Below are 16433 nucleotides of genomic sequence, written 5' to 3'. Positions count from 1 at the left end.
AGACCCTCGGCAGCGGCCAATACCGCCCACGGTAATGCCCGCTGGGGCTTCGTTAATACGGCCCGGGGCATTACCTGGGGCGGTATTGGCCCGCCGCCTCGGTTCTTATTGCCACATTAAGTTTTACTGTTCCTATACTTTTATTTTTAAATCACAGAATGGATACGTTTTACAATAAAAGTGTAGGAAGAAGTTGAAACTTGCACTTCAGTGCACTGCACCGAACGTTCCCTTAGACAGCAGGCGCATTTGTTTAGGGGTTTGTATGGTGCGTGGGGGTGGAGGAGGAAGCTGCCGATGGGGCTTTTCGGGAGTAGGCACAGGCCAGCAGGGATCACAGTTCCACAACTTCTTTTCATACACTTCGACCACTGACTTTACCCTATAAACATTATAAAACATTAGCAGTGCTTTCTACAATCAGACAAATGACTGCATCGATATTGCCGGGAGCAGGACAGGCTGAAGGTATGTGAGGTCTTATAGGCACCCATTTCAAAATGTTGTTTGGGGACACCTTTGCCAGTCTTTGATACCTTAACACCTTTCGGAGGGATATGTCTTTAGCCGGTTTTTGAGGACTAAGGGCTCCTTCAGGACTATCCGCATCCCACCAGCCCCGCCTGGCCGCTCCACTGTGTGACTAAATCCAGATAAAGCAGTGGAGGGAGGGGGGGAGTAGCTGCAGATTGCCATGTGGCAGATGTATTGACCTGTGCAGGCAGAACAAAGAAAGGCAGCCAGCTGGGAGCTGAAAACCTAAATGACCACTTATGAAAGCTATTAAACTTTCTTTGAAAACGAGCTAAGAGCTGGTGCTCTGTTGGATACTTCACGGTCAGAGGGAGTGGAAGGCCTGATGTTGCCAGTAATAACCGCTGTAAAATGTATGCTGCAAAGCACACGTTTAATGCACTGGAATAAAGAAGTATTTGCACGATGCTATGGTCCCCAGCTTGAGGGCCCCACTGAGGCTCGAGGCCCATTTCAACTGCAAGGGCTGGAAGGCCCCTTGCGGTATTGCTGGCAGGGAGCTGTTTAGCTCCATGTGGTAAAAAAGAAGAGCCTGAATATCATGACACCAGCAGCTGCCGGGAGCTACTTGTGACTCCTCAGACCAACTGTTGCAATAGAAGTATCCCTATGTACCCATAACTCTGTGTGAGTAGAAGACTACACGAGGACAGACTGGTGTGGGGACTGTCATAAAGAATGCACCATATGTGTAGCGACAGCAAACACATTGCATAGGTTTGGATATATCCATATTTGCAAGTCCTACAATCAGAACTAGAAACACGCAGCTGTGCAAATGCCTTGGAGGCATAGTTGTCTTCCAGTTAGTATCGCGAGACCTTCTGTATCATTTCTGGTTGGATTAGTGGCCACCTCCGATTGCCACATGTCTGAAATGCGATGAATTACACTGTGGGTCTATGAAAGCACCTGCATTGGATCGTTTTATCATGCTATTCCCAGTCAGTGCAATGAAAGGTTTCAATCATTACATGTCTTTAGTTAAATATGTTCTTTCCAGAGGGCAAATATTGCAGAAGTGAAAAATCTGCCAAACACTTCTATAATTATCTGCTCTTCAAATTCTCATGACTTTACCATATGTTCTTAAAACAGCTGTACACAGCTTTTTTCCTCCATCTTTTTTCCTGTCTTCGGCTGGGGCCTCCCTCTGGAACAGCCTCCCTGCCACTCTAAAAACTTGAGGAGAACCATCTCCGGTTCCGGAAGCACCTCAAGACCTTCCTCTTTTCTTCTGCCTTCGTTCCCCCTCTCCCCTGCTAATCTGTTCTCTCTTGGCACGTGCACTTGGCCACCCTCTGTCTTTTGGGCCCAGGTACCTGCTCATCCTGCCACCCTCCCGCACTGCCTCCGGGCCACCCCTTGCACTGGGGTCTGTATCTGTACCCATACAGCCCCCCCTTTTTCTTCCTGCACTTATCAGACCTACCCTGCCTGCTGCCTTAAAGCTAGCACTTGCAAATTGCTGGCTGCATTACCACTGTTTGTTGCCTTTATTATTTATTTATTGTTATTTATCTGTTTCTCCTCTGCTTCGCACTTTCCACCTCTCCCCCCTTCCATGCACTTTTCCCCTCCCCCTCTCCCATGCACTTGCACGTTCTCAATGTCACTGGGCCTAGTAAGATCGCTGTTTTGTTCTGCCCTGTTCCCCTCCCTTGAATTGTCGCGCTCTGAAACACTTGTGTACGAGCGCGATAGAAATAAAATATCAATCAATCAATCAATCATCAATCCTCAGTGGTGCAGGTATGCCCAGACAAAGGCCAGAGCTTGATGTGCCCAGAGTGTGACGCTAAACCTCACGAATGATGATCAGCAAGGCCAAAACATGTCTAGGATTCTTGGTGGTCTCCTTAAGTAGGAACGTGAAACAGCAGTTCGGGCTGGACTGCTGCATAAGAGTTGGGATCAAGAACGATTTGCATATGGTAATGACGCATCAGGCTGAAAGGCCATGTAATAGAAAGCTGCGAAAATCAATTGCCAGTGGTTGTGATTAATTCAAGTCCTTTCTTTCCACCAATCTGCCAGGGACGTAATTTCACCAAAATGCCAGGTGTAGCAGAAGTGACATAACATGACCCTTCCCACAGGAAGTGATGTCATTTGACCCCACCCCGAAGTGACATCACGGGAAGCAATGGAACACGACTGTTTCCCCCTTGACAAAACAGGAGGTGGCATCACATAGCATTGTTTCCAAGTACACTATGAAAAATATGGTTACAATATTACTAACGTGATATACATTTCATACAAGAATGGATCACCATATGTATCGGCAGAAAAAAAACATGCTATAACTGCAACTTACGAAAAGCAAAATACATAGTCCGAAATGGATGCTTATTCTACTTGAAATGCTTTTTGGAAGATTTTGTGTGCATTGTGAATTTGAGGTGTTTAAGAACAGACTAGATCAGTGACTCACCCCCTGAAGTGAAATAAATCTTTAATGAGTCTAGCAATTATTGTATGGAATTCCAGAAACACAAATTATTTGTTATTCCTATTCTTTCTTATTTAGGGTCACTGCTCAAAGTGTTACACTTGTGGAACCCCATGATTTTTTAAAGAAGCATGAACAAGAAAGCCAGCCACTCTAGAAACAATGAGCCACATGGCATTGGCCACAGCCCAGGAGCTTCAATTTGTAGTAAAAAAAAAAGTTTTTTTTTCCTTTTTTTTAGGGGTAGTAAGGGAGAGACAGGGGTAGCAAGGGAGACCTCAGGGGTCTCAAGTGCAACCCCTGGCGACCCCTAAATGACGTCCCTGCGATCTTCCCCGCTGAACAGATAACTCAAAGACTATGAATACCTGGTGCTAAGAATAGTTATTGCTTACTTAGGACGTGTGCGCTGCATTCTGTTGATTAAACATTATTTCAACCTCAGTTTGGGGACAGTGATAACTGATAAGGGCCAATGTTGAAGTGTATCAACAGAGCTTCTGTTGCACTATTTGCAAACACTACAGATAGATCTAGTGTCCTGAGTGTTTTCAAAATCAGAACTTCGTGGGCAGTGTGACCAGGTGCACAGAGGTGGCCCGGCCTATAGGGAACTCAGTTGATTTCCCGGTAGGCATCTGCACTCTGGGCCTCTTGTGTGTGGTGACCTATTTTATTTCCAAATGGTCTCATAGGAAAATGGTTGGGCTGGCTGAAAAATATGGGGCCACTTTAAAAATAATTTTCCGGGCCTCTTTTGGTTCCCAGTCCACCCCTGCAGGTGCACAATAGTTAATGCTTACATTCTTGGTTAATATGTCCAATGTCCACTCCCCACCATACCTGAGACTGGGTGATCTGATCCCCACTGGCTCCTCCCCTGGTTGCTTGTAGATCCATTGTTGTCAATTGCCCTCCCTCCACTGTTAGATTTATTTATTTATTTATTTGCATTTGTTACGCGCGCTTGCAGCCCATAAGGCATTGAGGCGCTGTTACAGAGGATACACAAATTTAGGATTACAGACAAGTGCCAGGAGGGCTCTTAGTTACAGATTGGCAAGCATATAAAGCATATAGATCCCCACTCACTTATTTCTCTGCTCCCTAAATGTGTTCTTCCCCCTATGATTGCAAAGTGCTCCATTGCTTCCCGAGTCTAGGTCTGAACTAAATAAATGCCCTAATAATAATAATAATATATCACTCCTAGGTAGCCTCTATTTCTTTGACACAGCATAAGGTCTTAACTAAGGAATCACCCTTTTACATGCTGCTGTTTCAGCTTCAGTGTTACAGTAACTCACCCAGAATCTTCCTGGAACCCCTCCAGTTCATCCCGTTGCTCTGCCAGGGTAGATTCCAAATCCAGATAGGTGCCATTGTGGGACAGCTGCAGCGTACAGTCATCGAGCTGTAAAAAGGAGAGCTGGCATTAGAAGGGCTGGCAGGGCACCATTATGAGGTTAGTACTCGCATTCTCCGTAACACAAAACAGATGGGCGACTGAAACTTGGATCCTCGCGCGGACCATCACCCAGAGAGGCTCTGCGATTCGCTTCTCACAATTCTAGACCAAAACGGGCACTCCTTTCATAAAACGCCTCCATATGACCCATCATGGACCGACACACTCGTTAAAAGCTGCACACCCACCACCCCCAAAAAGGCATAGATAAAGTAAAGTCAAAGATAGAACATTGCACTTTCCCCTTGCACTTCTCGTTCTCGCACTTGCACTTCTCGTTTTCCCCTTGCACTTCTCGTTCTCGCATGATCAGAATGACACAAGGCCTAGTAAGATCGCTTGTCTTGTCCTTCCTCTGTCTCCCCTCCCTTGTCGCGCCTAGAAACACTTGTGTGTAAGTATGGTTGTGTGTTAAAAAATGATGTTAAAACAGAGGTATCTATGTTACTACTGCATTACCGCACCACCATACTATAGGTTTGGTGTTGAGGTGGAGGAAAAACCTCCAGCAAAATGCTGGAGGTATTTATGCCATCTTACTGTCAACATTCGGAAAAATCAAGTGAATTGAGGCTAGCAGGATTACCACCAATGGAAATTACGCCAAAATTGGGACCAACACTGCCTACCACCACTTGTGATCCAGCGGTAATTCCTCCAGACCAAGTGGCAGTCATGGTAAATCGGTTTGGCAGCATTCCAGCAGATTTACCACTGGAATACCACCAAACCTGTAATGAGGCCGTCAGTCTGTCCATGCACAGAGATAACTTGGATTTTCTGGGGTAGAGGGACAGGCATCTCAAAAGCAATAGCTTTGCTATGGATGGTGGTAGGAAGGCCATATCTCCCACTTTAAGTCAACCTTTCCAATCTTTCATTATACAAGTTATCTGCTTACTAACGGTGGGTCAGCATCCGTTCACTAATTCTGCTGCATGCAAAGACGGTCAACACGTTGCCCTATTCCTGGCGGAAGTAGCCACAAAGATAAAAACACGCATTGTCAAAGCCAACAGTTTTGGCATTAACAGTGGGAACTCCTTCTTCTACACAAGTGGCTGCCAGGCTCCAGCCATAGAGACTGACGCGGTGGGCATTTCCATGTCAGTGCATTACTGCAAGAAACATTTACTCTCGTAACTAAACAGCCATCCTACCATAGTATAGGGCTGCCATGATTATATAACATGCTCAAGTTCTATAATATGTGGGGAACGTGCTGCATAGCGTGAGAAAAACATTGGATCCACAACAATGCATTGTAATGACTGGATCCTGACGTGGGATGAGCGGCTGAAGAGCACTGGCACAGACACACTCACCATCAGCCTCCTCGGTGGCTCTCAGTATGCGATGCCACATTCAGCATTTCTAGTACAATACCCTTGGTCCCCCCTCTCTGGCCTTAAAGCACCACAATGATGGCTCTGAAGTGCCTCACAAGGTAACGTAAACACACCAACTATCAGCAAACAAAACGAAATATGGTGCTAAATCGCCTCCTATGATACAAAGGTATGTTTTCGCACTGCGTGGTTCTGAAGCACCATATAAGAGCCAAAACTACTGGTAATGTTAAAGTGTTAAATATGATCAAAAATTATGTAGCTTCACTAGGTGGTGCAAAAGCATTATGAGTTCAAACAAATGGTGTTGAAGCACTCACTACCTGTGAGCCAAAATGAAGTAATCTCACTATCTGTTGGTAAACTTCCACCTATGAACCAAATGCTTGTAGCCTCACTAGGTGGTGTCAAAGTACTACAGCTGAGCCAAACCTAATGGTGCTGTTACAACACATCGGAGCCAAAATCAAGAGCCAACTCTATGTAGCGTCATAGTTGTTGCTAATGTCTCACCTGACAGCCAAAAATAATCGGTCGAAGGACTTTTCCCACCACCACAATGTATCCCTCATTCCACACACTCCATACCAATATTTTTGCTTCAACAGATGGTGCTAGCATACCACATAGGAGCCAAAAACAAAAAAGCACCCAGCAATTGCTGGCTGCACCAAGGGCATTCCTCCTTGCAGAGCGAGCCTGAAATACTCAACTAGTGTAGTGGAGGCGGCAACAATTTATGTTCTAAATCCTGTTCAGTGGAGTAGCTTTGAGGAAAATGTTGGGTACATCTAAAGGAAATGGGCACCTGCCAAATGAGGGGGACAAAACGGTGTGCCACGAAAGTTGGGGCAGACTAACACCCTTGCCCCCCCCCCTCTAATATTAAGCCCTTGATCATGTTGCTATGGTCCTGGCAGAAAAGAGAAGGAGCCGGGGATACCTCCTTTAGGTGCCCAGGTGTTAAGTGAGGGGCTACACGGACAATGATACATTAGAAAGTCTGGCATAGGGTGCGTGTGGGACATCATGCCGTGTGGGGCATATGTTACGGGAAAAGAGAAAGTCAGTAATCGTCAACGGGCGAGAACAATAATTCCAGAGCTATGGCATTTTAAAGGTAATCGTGAACGGAGGATAGCACAGGGGCAACATGCCGGTCTTGGAAGCAAGACCACGCAGAGCAACATAGTTTCGAATCCCATAACCGTGCTTAGAAACCAAACAATTGAATAAAATAAATAAGTAAAGTGCGGGGGGCAGATTAGTGGGCCGGGCAGATTATTCCACAGAGGAGGGGACAAATAGTGGAAAGATGGGGGAAGATGGAGTGCGGACACTGGGGAGGGGGGGGGGGTTTGGTCAAAATAAAGGATCTTTAGAAATGAGGGCAAGACAGAAGTGGTGATGCAATTGCATCTCATGGACTATGAAGCAAATGGGCAATGTTCTGATAGGCTTCAAATGCCAAACTGAGAAGGCAATTGACTCTCGCCCGTACAGCGAATGGAACCATGAAATGGTGCCCTGACTTTCCTCAACACGATCTCTTCCCGTTCGGCTAATATTGAAGGCTGCTTGTGCCAATTGGGCCAGTTCTGTTTATCCAGATGGTATGTTTTAAATGGCAGCTGGCCTTCTGCTCCCATTCCTCCTTTTTCGGGAACCAGGATACCCAAGGATGCAAATTTGTCAAACGTTATTTTATTGAACGTTGCACTTCGTTCACGGCTAAAATGCATAAAATTGAATTAGCCAAAGCTCTTGTATCTGAGCACAGAATCCATATTGTTGCCAGAGAAATGAAATTCCATTCTGCTCCTGGAGGGTTTACTATTTGCATTTTCTTGTATGAGAAAGACGAGGAATGCGAAACCTGGACGCTCCACCTTACAGAGCACACCCCACCACGAGAGCCCTGTGACTTTTTCCTGGTGGACTGCAATATATACCTTATTTAACATTTACAGATGTGGGGAGGAATGGGATGAAAACACACGAAAGGCTGCGTTTTTAAAAAATCAGTCTTTGAGGAAAAGAGATTTTTTACTTGACCCTGGGATACTCAAAACACAGGTAGAGTGAGCACTGTTCTCCCATTTGGACTAAATTAGACCCGTTTTAATAGATAACCAAATTATCCCACAAAAGAAAACAGTCAAAGGAAATTGAAGCAACAGCATTCCTTCTTGCTAGGAGGTCACATGACACCCTGTGGGGGACTGGGCGCATAAAGGAGAGCAAACGTCTGCGTGTGCTTCTCTGTGGAGTGGACTTGAAGCAAAATGAAACACACAAATAAATCTCTCTCTTGCAGAGAGTTCCCCCCACCTCCTGCTATGGATCCGGGTGTATAACCTTTAGGCCCATCCTGCTCTCTGAAGAATACGCAAATCCTGCCCACAACTGCTCAGGACTCCTCAAGCATGGTTCATGCAGCCTTGAGAAAAGGGAATACAGATTCTAGATCCCACAGTTAGAGCCCGCCTGTTCACAGGGTCGGACTGGGACAAGAAATAGGCCCGGACACCCAAGAAAAAGTGGCCCACGCCTCGCCTCAAAAAAGTCGCCCATCCCTCACCTCACGACCCTTGACTTCTGATGACATCACCGGAAGTGATGTCCTTTGACCCCACCCGAAAGTGACATCCCCGGGAAGCGATAAAAAACGACCTTTCACCCCTTGACAAAACAGGAAGTGGCATCAAATAGCATTATTCCTAAGTACACTACGAAAAATATGGTTATAATTTCACTTATGTAATTTACATTTCATAGAAAAATGGATCACCATATGTATCATTAATATCTGTGTGTATAGATCCATATTGTCAAATTATTGTGAATGCAAGCAGATGTCTAAGGCCAAATGATAATATGTTATTGTATAGCACTTACGCTTAAGCTCCTTTTTATAGAACACATATGCACACACTACCACCCAACCTGCGTTGGTACTCATTTATCGACCTCAACATTCATCATTTTGGAAAATACCTGATTAAATAAATCATACATTTAAGTGGCATGCAGTCCATCAATAGATTGATAGTGGCCACCATTATCACTACAAAACTAGACCGGGCATCATTCCCACAAGTAGCTCTGGGCTGAACGCATAAAACGCTCACACACACACATTTATTTATTATTACTTTATTGTTCATGTATAACGTGCTTAATACCAGCAAGTGGTTTGTAAGCACGGGATCGGGATTCAAACCTGTGTTGTGCCGCCTTATCTTGCTTACCCGTTTCCCCTGAGCTATCCTTCCGCCCCCTTTATTTATTTATTTTAATTTATTTTAAAATAATGTTTATTGCCATATTTGGCACTCATCAACTTGGTATTCTAGGTTTTCAGTTGAACTGGAGGACAATTATAATTGTTCCTTAAGTGTGCTTCTGTCCTCCACAAAGCAGAATTGGGACCACCTTAACCTTGCAGTGTTCTCTCTAAAGAGCCATCTCCCAGGCAACTTAGGTTGTCTTTTATGTCACATTCAGACTTTCTCTCCTTTAATGCAAGGAGCCCAATTCTGCACTGGGAGTGATTTTGGGAAGGAGAGGCACATTAAGGACATTCGCAGAAAAGTTTTCCAGCGGATTAGAAAGGCCCTGTCTACACCATAGCTGTAACTCAAACACAAATTGTCAGAGGGATCATCTAGCACAGCAGGAACAGGGCACCGCATTCAGTTGGGAACCTGCAATAGGGGGCATACCCTCACTTGAGTGTCCTTAGGATCACCCGCAGAACATGACATTTGGAATCCTCTGTGGGCCTTAAGAACCTTTGGAGAACTAGCGACTGGGCCATAATTGGGGGTGGAGGGAGGCTGGCTTCCTCGGTTCAGTGCATCTATGTAAACCTTGTTTGGTCCTAACATTGCAGTTTGCTGTGGATCCTCAAAGCACACAAACAGAAAGGGCATTAATAGGCACTTTCCTCCGGCATTGCTGGATTGGGTGAGGATTAGGGGTGAGATGGCAAGATTCAAGATCAGCCGGAAGCAAACAAACACAAATTACTTTAAACTTCCATCAAGCAAATCATGGACTAAACCTATGCAACTATGTTCGATTAATATTTTCTCCCCAACTGATTCAGTGAAACTATCATCTGAGTTCACGATGGTTCTATGTGATATTTCTGCATATTTTTTTATTTTTTTATTATTGATGTGGTTGAATAGTATCAACCTTTCAATTTTAATACATACAAAAGATAAAATGTTTTATCATAAAATAGGTTTAGCAGCACAATGGTTAAGATACACACTGAGGTGTAAAAGTAATCAGCGTCAGAAGGCATACAAATGTCACTACAACAAGGTAACCATACTTTCGATAGTCTTATCAAATTAATCATAAAATGCGATGTTAATTAGATCGGTGAATCATACAATTAGACATGTCACTCAAGTAAAGGGCAAGATCGGATAATACAATGATGGTATTAAATAGATAAAATCTCAATTTATGTCGACTTAATGTGCTATTGCAGGTTACATTTTTGGTTTGAATTGAAAAGGGGTTAGATGCATTGGGATCCACTGTCACCTAGGCTCAACATCTCAAAAAAACAGTTTTAAAAATTAAAATATTGTTTTATGCCAACTTAGTGTGTTAACCATGGGTGAAGTAATGGTTTGCAGTGAGATGGAAGTGATAGCATTGGGATTGTCTTCAAGGTTCAGGGCCTCTAAAAATCTGATTGTAGCTAATCTGACAGTTTATGCGTTGACTGGTAATGGTTGAATCTAAAACTGTAAAATCATTAAAACAGGATTTCATATAGAAGTTACGTTTGTCACCAAGCATGGAACATTCAGTTAGCAGATGTTTCAGACTCTCAGACATTTCTGCATATTAAAGGCCGAACACAAACAAGTCTGATTTTGTTCGGCCTTTTTTTGGTGCAGCCTTTAATATGCAGAAATATCACACTTCAATTACCCCAACACCGCCCCTCCTCCCGAATCCGATGCCCTGCCTGCCCCCACCCCTCCTGCGCTGGCCGATTTAATGGAAATCGGGGTTTTAACCACCTGCGCCCCCCTTCCCTCCACGACCATGTCGCTTTCCCCACTCAAAGCCTTCCTCCTCTACCCACCCTGACCACGGACACAAACACACACATTTACCCACTCCCTGCATCTTCCTCTCCACAAAGATTACTCACACACAGTCACAGACGCACAAACACACACACTAACACTTGCCTAGGCCTCAGCAAATTCTCTCTTCCGGCTCCATTGTGCCCGTCAGCCTCTGCTCGTACTCGTGTTCGTTGCAGAGGCTAAAAGTTCGATTTAGAAAGACTGCTAGGAGCGGTCTCCGAGCGGTCTTTCTAAATAGGTAATTTCAGAAATCGCTTATTAAAAAGCGATTTCTTCACTTAGTACCATTCACAATAGACTAATGACCACACCTGAGTGACAAACCCCCACAAACCACCACCTCTTCCACCACGGATCTTTGCAGAATGCTATTTCACCACAAAGCGAAATGGGGAGAGGTTTCTAGCGATGTAAATAAGTGATTAGATAATTATTTGTTCATTGTTTAGTAAACAGAATTATTATTGTAACAAACCAATACATTTTAGGCTAAGCGTAAAAAATAAAGTTAAAAAAAAAACTTTTAGGTGTAAGAGAGATGAATTGCAATTCACTGACAAAGCACATTTTAATCAAATATTGGCCAAAATTCCACAGCTTTCCTATCAATTTTATTTAATTTAAATATTTAGATAGCACTGGACTTACATTTCCCTGACCATCGTAGTGACGCAGCAGAGATGTTCTTACTTTTCAAAGGGTTAGGATGTTGCAACTATCAAACCAAGGGCCATGGTTCTATAACAGTTATGGTCCATTGCAACTTCTCCATTGGCTATTTTTACTTGGGGTTTTATAAGTATTGGAAAAAAGAGACCTCCGAGCTGGTAATCGAATCACATCCTCGATGAATTTAAGGGCGGAATCGCAGTAATGGGTTTGTTGTTTGGCTAGATGGCATTGCATTGGGTGGTTATTAATGCTGGGAGAATGTCCAATGTTTTGGTAATTGTGGCCATTAAGGTCCATTGCAGTTTCAGAACGTTTAGATTTTGCCTGGGGGCAATCGTGTAATCAAAAAAAGAGGCTTCTAATTGGTTAAACTAGTTACATGACTACTAAAACCAACCGCAAGATGAATGCAAGCATGTCATTGTGCCCAGATCTCCATTGAGATCCACCGGGAGATTACAAGTCCGACGACCTGGGACGACCTGGGAAGACAGGCGCCGGTAAAATGTAAATCACCATTCCCATAGTGTCCCATAGGACTCTATGGGAGTGGGGACTTGGGTGCTTCTGTGAACAGTCTGTCTACCGTGGCCGCTGCGCCAGTCCGGCACAGCGGCCACAGAAGGGAGCCGTGTAGTTTGCCAGTCCTGAAACAAGACTGCCGTTGAGCTTACCAGCACCTTTGTTTGCTGACCAGCAAATTTATAATCAGGCCCTCTGACATGGTTTCTGCTTTGCCCCATGCACCACCCTCCTATCCACAACCTTCCAAGCAATGCAGCAAAAGATAAAGGTATGGCCCCACCTATGGCTCTGCGGTAAGCAACAGGAGAATATTGTCAGTGCGCAGTGTGGCAATTAAAATCTCAGTAGGGCTACCGCCTACAGGTCCAGCATGGCTAACATGCGGAAAGGTGCTTGCAGCACCACAATCACAGCACCTCTCTGGCCATCACCCATAACACCCGCCATCAACACATAGCACACACTATCACCACATGCCTCGCATGGAGCCATGTGACCATGGTTGGTAGGTTTGCATATAGAAATGCAGTCACTGTTAATGCTTCTCTTTCTTGATTACATTGCAGTGAGTAGCTGAAGGAAATTCCCAATTGTTTTGCTACCTTAAACGGGTTTAGCCACAGCTTGAGAAGGGCGGGAATAAACCACGCTACTACTTTTAAAAAATGAACATCCCCACCATGCCCACAATCCCCAGAAACAATAGCACATAAGATAAAAGTACGATTTCGCTGCTGGCTGGCTCCGTTGTAAGCTGCAGGGAAGTACGACCATAGCACAGTCTGTTGGTAAGAATCTCAGACACACTCCTTCCAGCAGGTCCATCATGCCTGGCCCGCAGCAACAAAATTGGAGCACATCTCTGGCCATGTCTTACGACAGCCAAATGTCAACAATTTTCACGCCTGTGTGAATGACTACATACATATGATTTTATCACACATGCTCTTCTGGGATGTGTTGAAGTCTTGAACGTTGGGCAACTTATTGGGCATGTATCATGTTGTCCCATGTAAGGCCTGAAAATCGTAACTTTTGGGCTCACATTGCATTGAATTCTGGTACTTGTTGTGCTTGTGCTCTATAAACTGTACAGTAGCAGTTGAATAAGCAAAGAGGGCAGTGGGCTGTCTGTATGACCAGCTTCAGGATGTTCACAGTCAGCAGTTATTTTGCATGCAGATTACTTTGCGCTGCAGTACAGAAAACATGTGACGATGCAGGGGATTTACATAGCATGAACCGAGCCAGCAAGCAATGGAGCACTGAGCATAAAATGGCTGAGCATAGAAACAGAGAATGGCCAGGAAAACGGAGTGGGAGTGTGGGGGGAGGGGGTGGTGACAACTACCATGGTTCACCCGATGGCACCAGGTTTGCATATCTGTAGACCTACAGCGATCTTTGTGGAAAGTGCATGCATTTATTAGAATGGAAGCGACATCCTTGTTGTCTTTCCTTCTTCCACAGTCAATAAAATGGTTACCATTTATCTGGGTTATAATAAGATCTGTTAGTTGCAATGCAACGAAGATGGCATTTGAGCTGAAACCTCTGCCTGGTTGTGGGAGCACACAGAAGAAATAGATGCAGTTTATGTGGACCTCTTCTCCAGACCCAATGATAAATGGCGCAGGTCCACCATGTAGGAAAATTCTGGCCACCCGCTGCATTGTAGCACAGGTAAATAATAGCATAGTGGGGAAAAAAATGTTAACTCTTGGAAATCCGGTTGCTCAAAAGAAAGATGCAAGTAAATAAAAGAATAAAAAATAAAAAAGATGCACGTAAATTGAGATGTTGACACATGTGGTTAAAATGCTGCTTTGAACCAGTAAAAAGATACATTCCTGCAACACAAAGGTGCACATTTATTATTTCGTGATCCTTCTAATTCAGAGAAATGTTAACCAAACGTGACCCGACTTTAGTAAATGAAATGCAAATGTGCCCATGGCAGTACCTATTCCAAAGCCAAGTTAATGGTTGACTGGCTGTTGTGCTGCTGCCATGGAGATGAGAAGATTAGCGCCCGCTTTACAATAGGGCCATGAAATTAGGGGAACAGCAATGTTTGTGTTTGCCGCCTTCATCTTCCAAGCCTGGGGAGGTGTTGTGGGGCTGTGGGGTGAGGCGAGTTTATGATTTAGCCGACTCTCATCTAGCTTTGAAGACATTATTCATTCCTTGAGATGGCTGATTAAATGCGGAATTTGTTTACTATATTTAAGAATGCGGCAGATACGCCAGTGGCAGGTGAAACAGGTATACAGGAGGGAATCAAAAGAAAAGCATAAACGACACAGGAGATAATCCATCCCCCTTTCTGCCTCAAGGGTGACAAGACGTCCCGGTTTTCCCCGGGACAGTACAGGCAAATCACCCTCCGTCCAGGGAATGTTTTCATTTTAGTAACCCGGTCCAGGGTTTGCATGGTTGGGCAGCTATGGTGATTAAAATTGTAATTAATTTTCACAACACGTTCCGCATGTTGGAGCAGGAGGATTGGCTCGAACCCCCAACCTTTCAGGTACAAGTCACAACACAATTCACTGACTGTGCTACAGAAACTGGCTTGGAAACGATTGTACAGCAAGCCATGTAATATCAATATCAATTAGAGCAAACACTTGTTTTGAATTAACATGCCAAGATTCACAGACAAAACTGCACAAATGAGATCATATACAGTTTATAAAAAGGAGACATTCTGGGAATATGAGTGGGTGGTGGTTGTGGGGGCGTGCTCGGGGAGGGGCGGTAATTGGTGGGCTGAGATGGGGTAGTCCCTCTTTTATGTTGTTGGTCGTCCCGGTTTTTAGTTTTGGAAATCTGGTCAGCTACCCCTCCACCCCCCCTTCACCCACCCCTGAAAAGCTTGTGCTCTGTGGATTTGTGTTAAAAGAGTAAGGGCTAATCAGTTACTTATTTACATTTATTGGGATTCCTTGAGGAAAACTGCTCGTCAAGAGACAAAGTATGGAAACCTAACATAGACTCCAATCTGTGTGTTACCATGGAGACTCGCGCCAGGAGTCCACGAACGTTACGCAAGCGCTCGTGCTGCAATGAGAACGTCACACCCACAGCTTCCGCTTACATGGGGGGAAGAATATGCATCAGATTAGCCACTGTGACGAAAAAGAGGATGTCAGAATGCAGGAGGAGTGCAATTATAGGCGGACTGGAAGTCGTCGCTTATTCACTTAGGGTTGTAGTGTATGACATTTCCGAGGTTGGCCGACTGCTTCTTCACTATTTGCTAACTCAATTGTAACAATGAAGGGATTTCTTTGTATTTACACATTGTTATAGACAATCGCAAAGAAGGAAATCTATGTTTGAATGAAGGAGGAAGACAGCAGTAAAACTAATTTGAGTTGAAACTCTCCTGGTGTTTTATCAGGGTTAAACGTTTTTATTTTACATATTAAAGAAACTTAACAATGGTGCATGACAGTATTAAAAACAACATAGTCAATTTGGGAGTAATGAACAAACATAAACAAGAAATAGTAAGCTCAATGTGCATACATCATGGTGAACAGTTGATATGGAAAGGAAAAGAAAAAAAGGGGTTGGGGTTCATCAGAAATAAGCGCACAGCTTAGCTGACTTTCCTACAAAATGGTGCTTCTTTCAGTGGAGACACATCACCAAGCACTAAAATTGATGCATTCATTGTAATAATGCAATTTAAGACTAATCCCAGCCTCTCACGGGCCCCTTCCCAAAAGTCTCTTGTTTTTTGTCAAGTCCAGAGTAAATGACCCAAAGTGTCCCTTGCCTGATTGCACTTCCAGCATTTATCACTCGACAGATGTCTCTTGAACATACGCTCAGGAGTCCAATATGTTCTCAAGACGAGTTTGGTATGAGAAGCTCTTACACCCCAATCCATGCTGACCAGACGAACATTGCCACAGCATCGCAGCCATCAGCCCTGATCAATAGTTTCACCCAGCTCTCCAGCCCAGATGTTGGCTTACTCAGGGTCGCCTTAACGCTAGGATTGCAAAATTCCATACATTGTGGCGGGTGGGTGTAGAACACGTTTGCAAAGCTCCAGCGCCAACCATGTTCCTGGTGTTTTATCGTAGAAGTCTCGTATTTGGTTGACTGAACTTGTGAATTGTGTTGTATTGTATTTTAAGGTTTTGTAAACAGCTCTAATGAGAACAACTTTTCTTGTTCCAGCTTACAGTAGTAGCTATGGTTAAGAGTGGCCAATGAAGAGACGGGCTTTGATGTGTTTGCAGAACTGGGTCTCTATAGATCCTACTCAGAGGCAGAGCGAGAGAATGTTC

At 44.3% G+C, this 16433-nt stretch overlaps 1 protein-coding gene across 6 annotated transcripts in view; it reads right to left on the bottom strand.

Annotated features, from left to right (window-relative positions):
- The window catches only part of FHOD3 (formin homology 2 domain containing 3), a 1524242-nt gene that overhangs the window by 1387962 nt on the left and 119847 nt on the right, over positions 1 to 16433 (bottom strand). For all 6 annotated transcript variants that reach the window (XM_069620636.1, XM_069620637.1, XM_069620638.1 and 3 more), the window contains exon 2: positions 4297 to 4403. In XM_069620636.1, coding sequence (XP_069476737.1) covers positions 4297 to 4403 — 107 coding nt within the window. The remainder of the gene's footprint in view (positions 1 to 4296; positions 4404 to 16433) is intronic.

The sequence above is a fragment of the Ambystoma mexicanum genome, chromosome 5q (assembly GCF_040938575.1).
Source record: "Ambystoma mexicanum isolate Mex_15411 chromosome 5q, UKY_AmexF1_1, whole genome shotgun sequence".
NCBI lineage: Eukaryota > Metazoa > Chordata > Amphibia > Caudata > Ambystomatidae > Ambystoma > Ambystoma mexicanum.
This window is presented reverse-complemented; position numbering and strand designations above follow the sequence as displayed.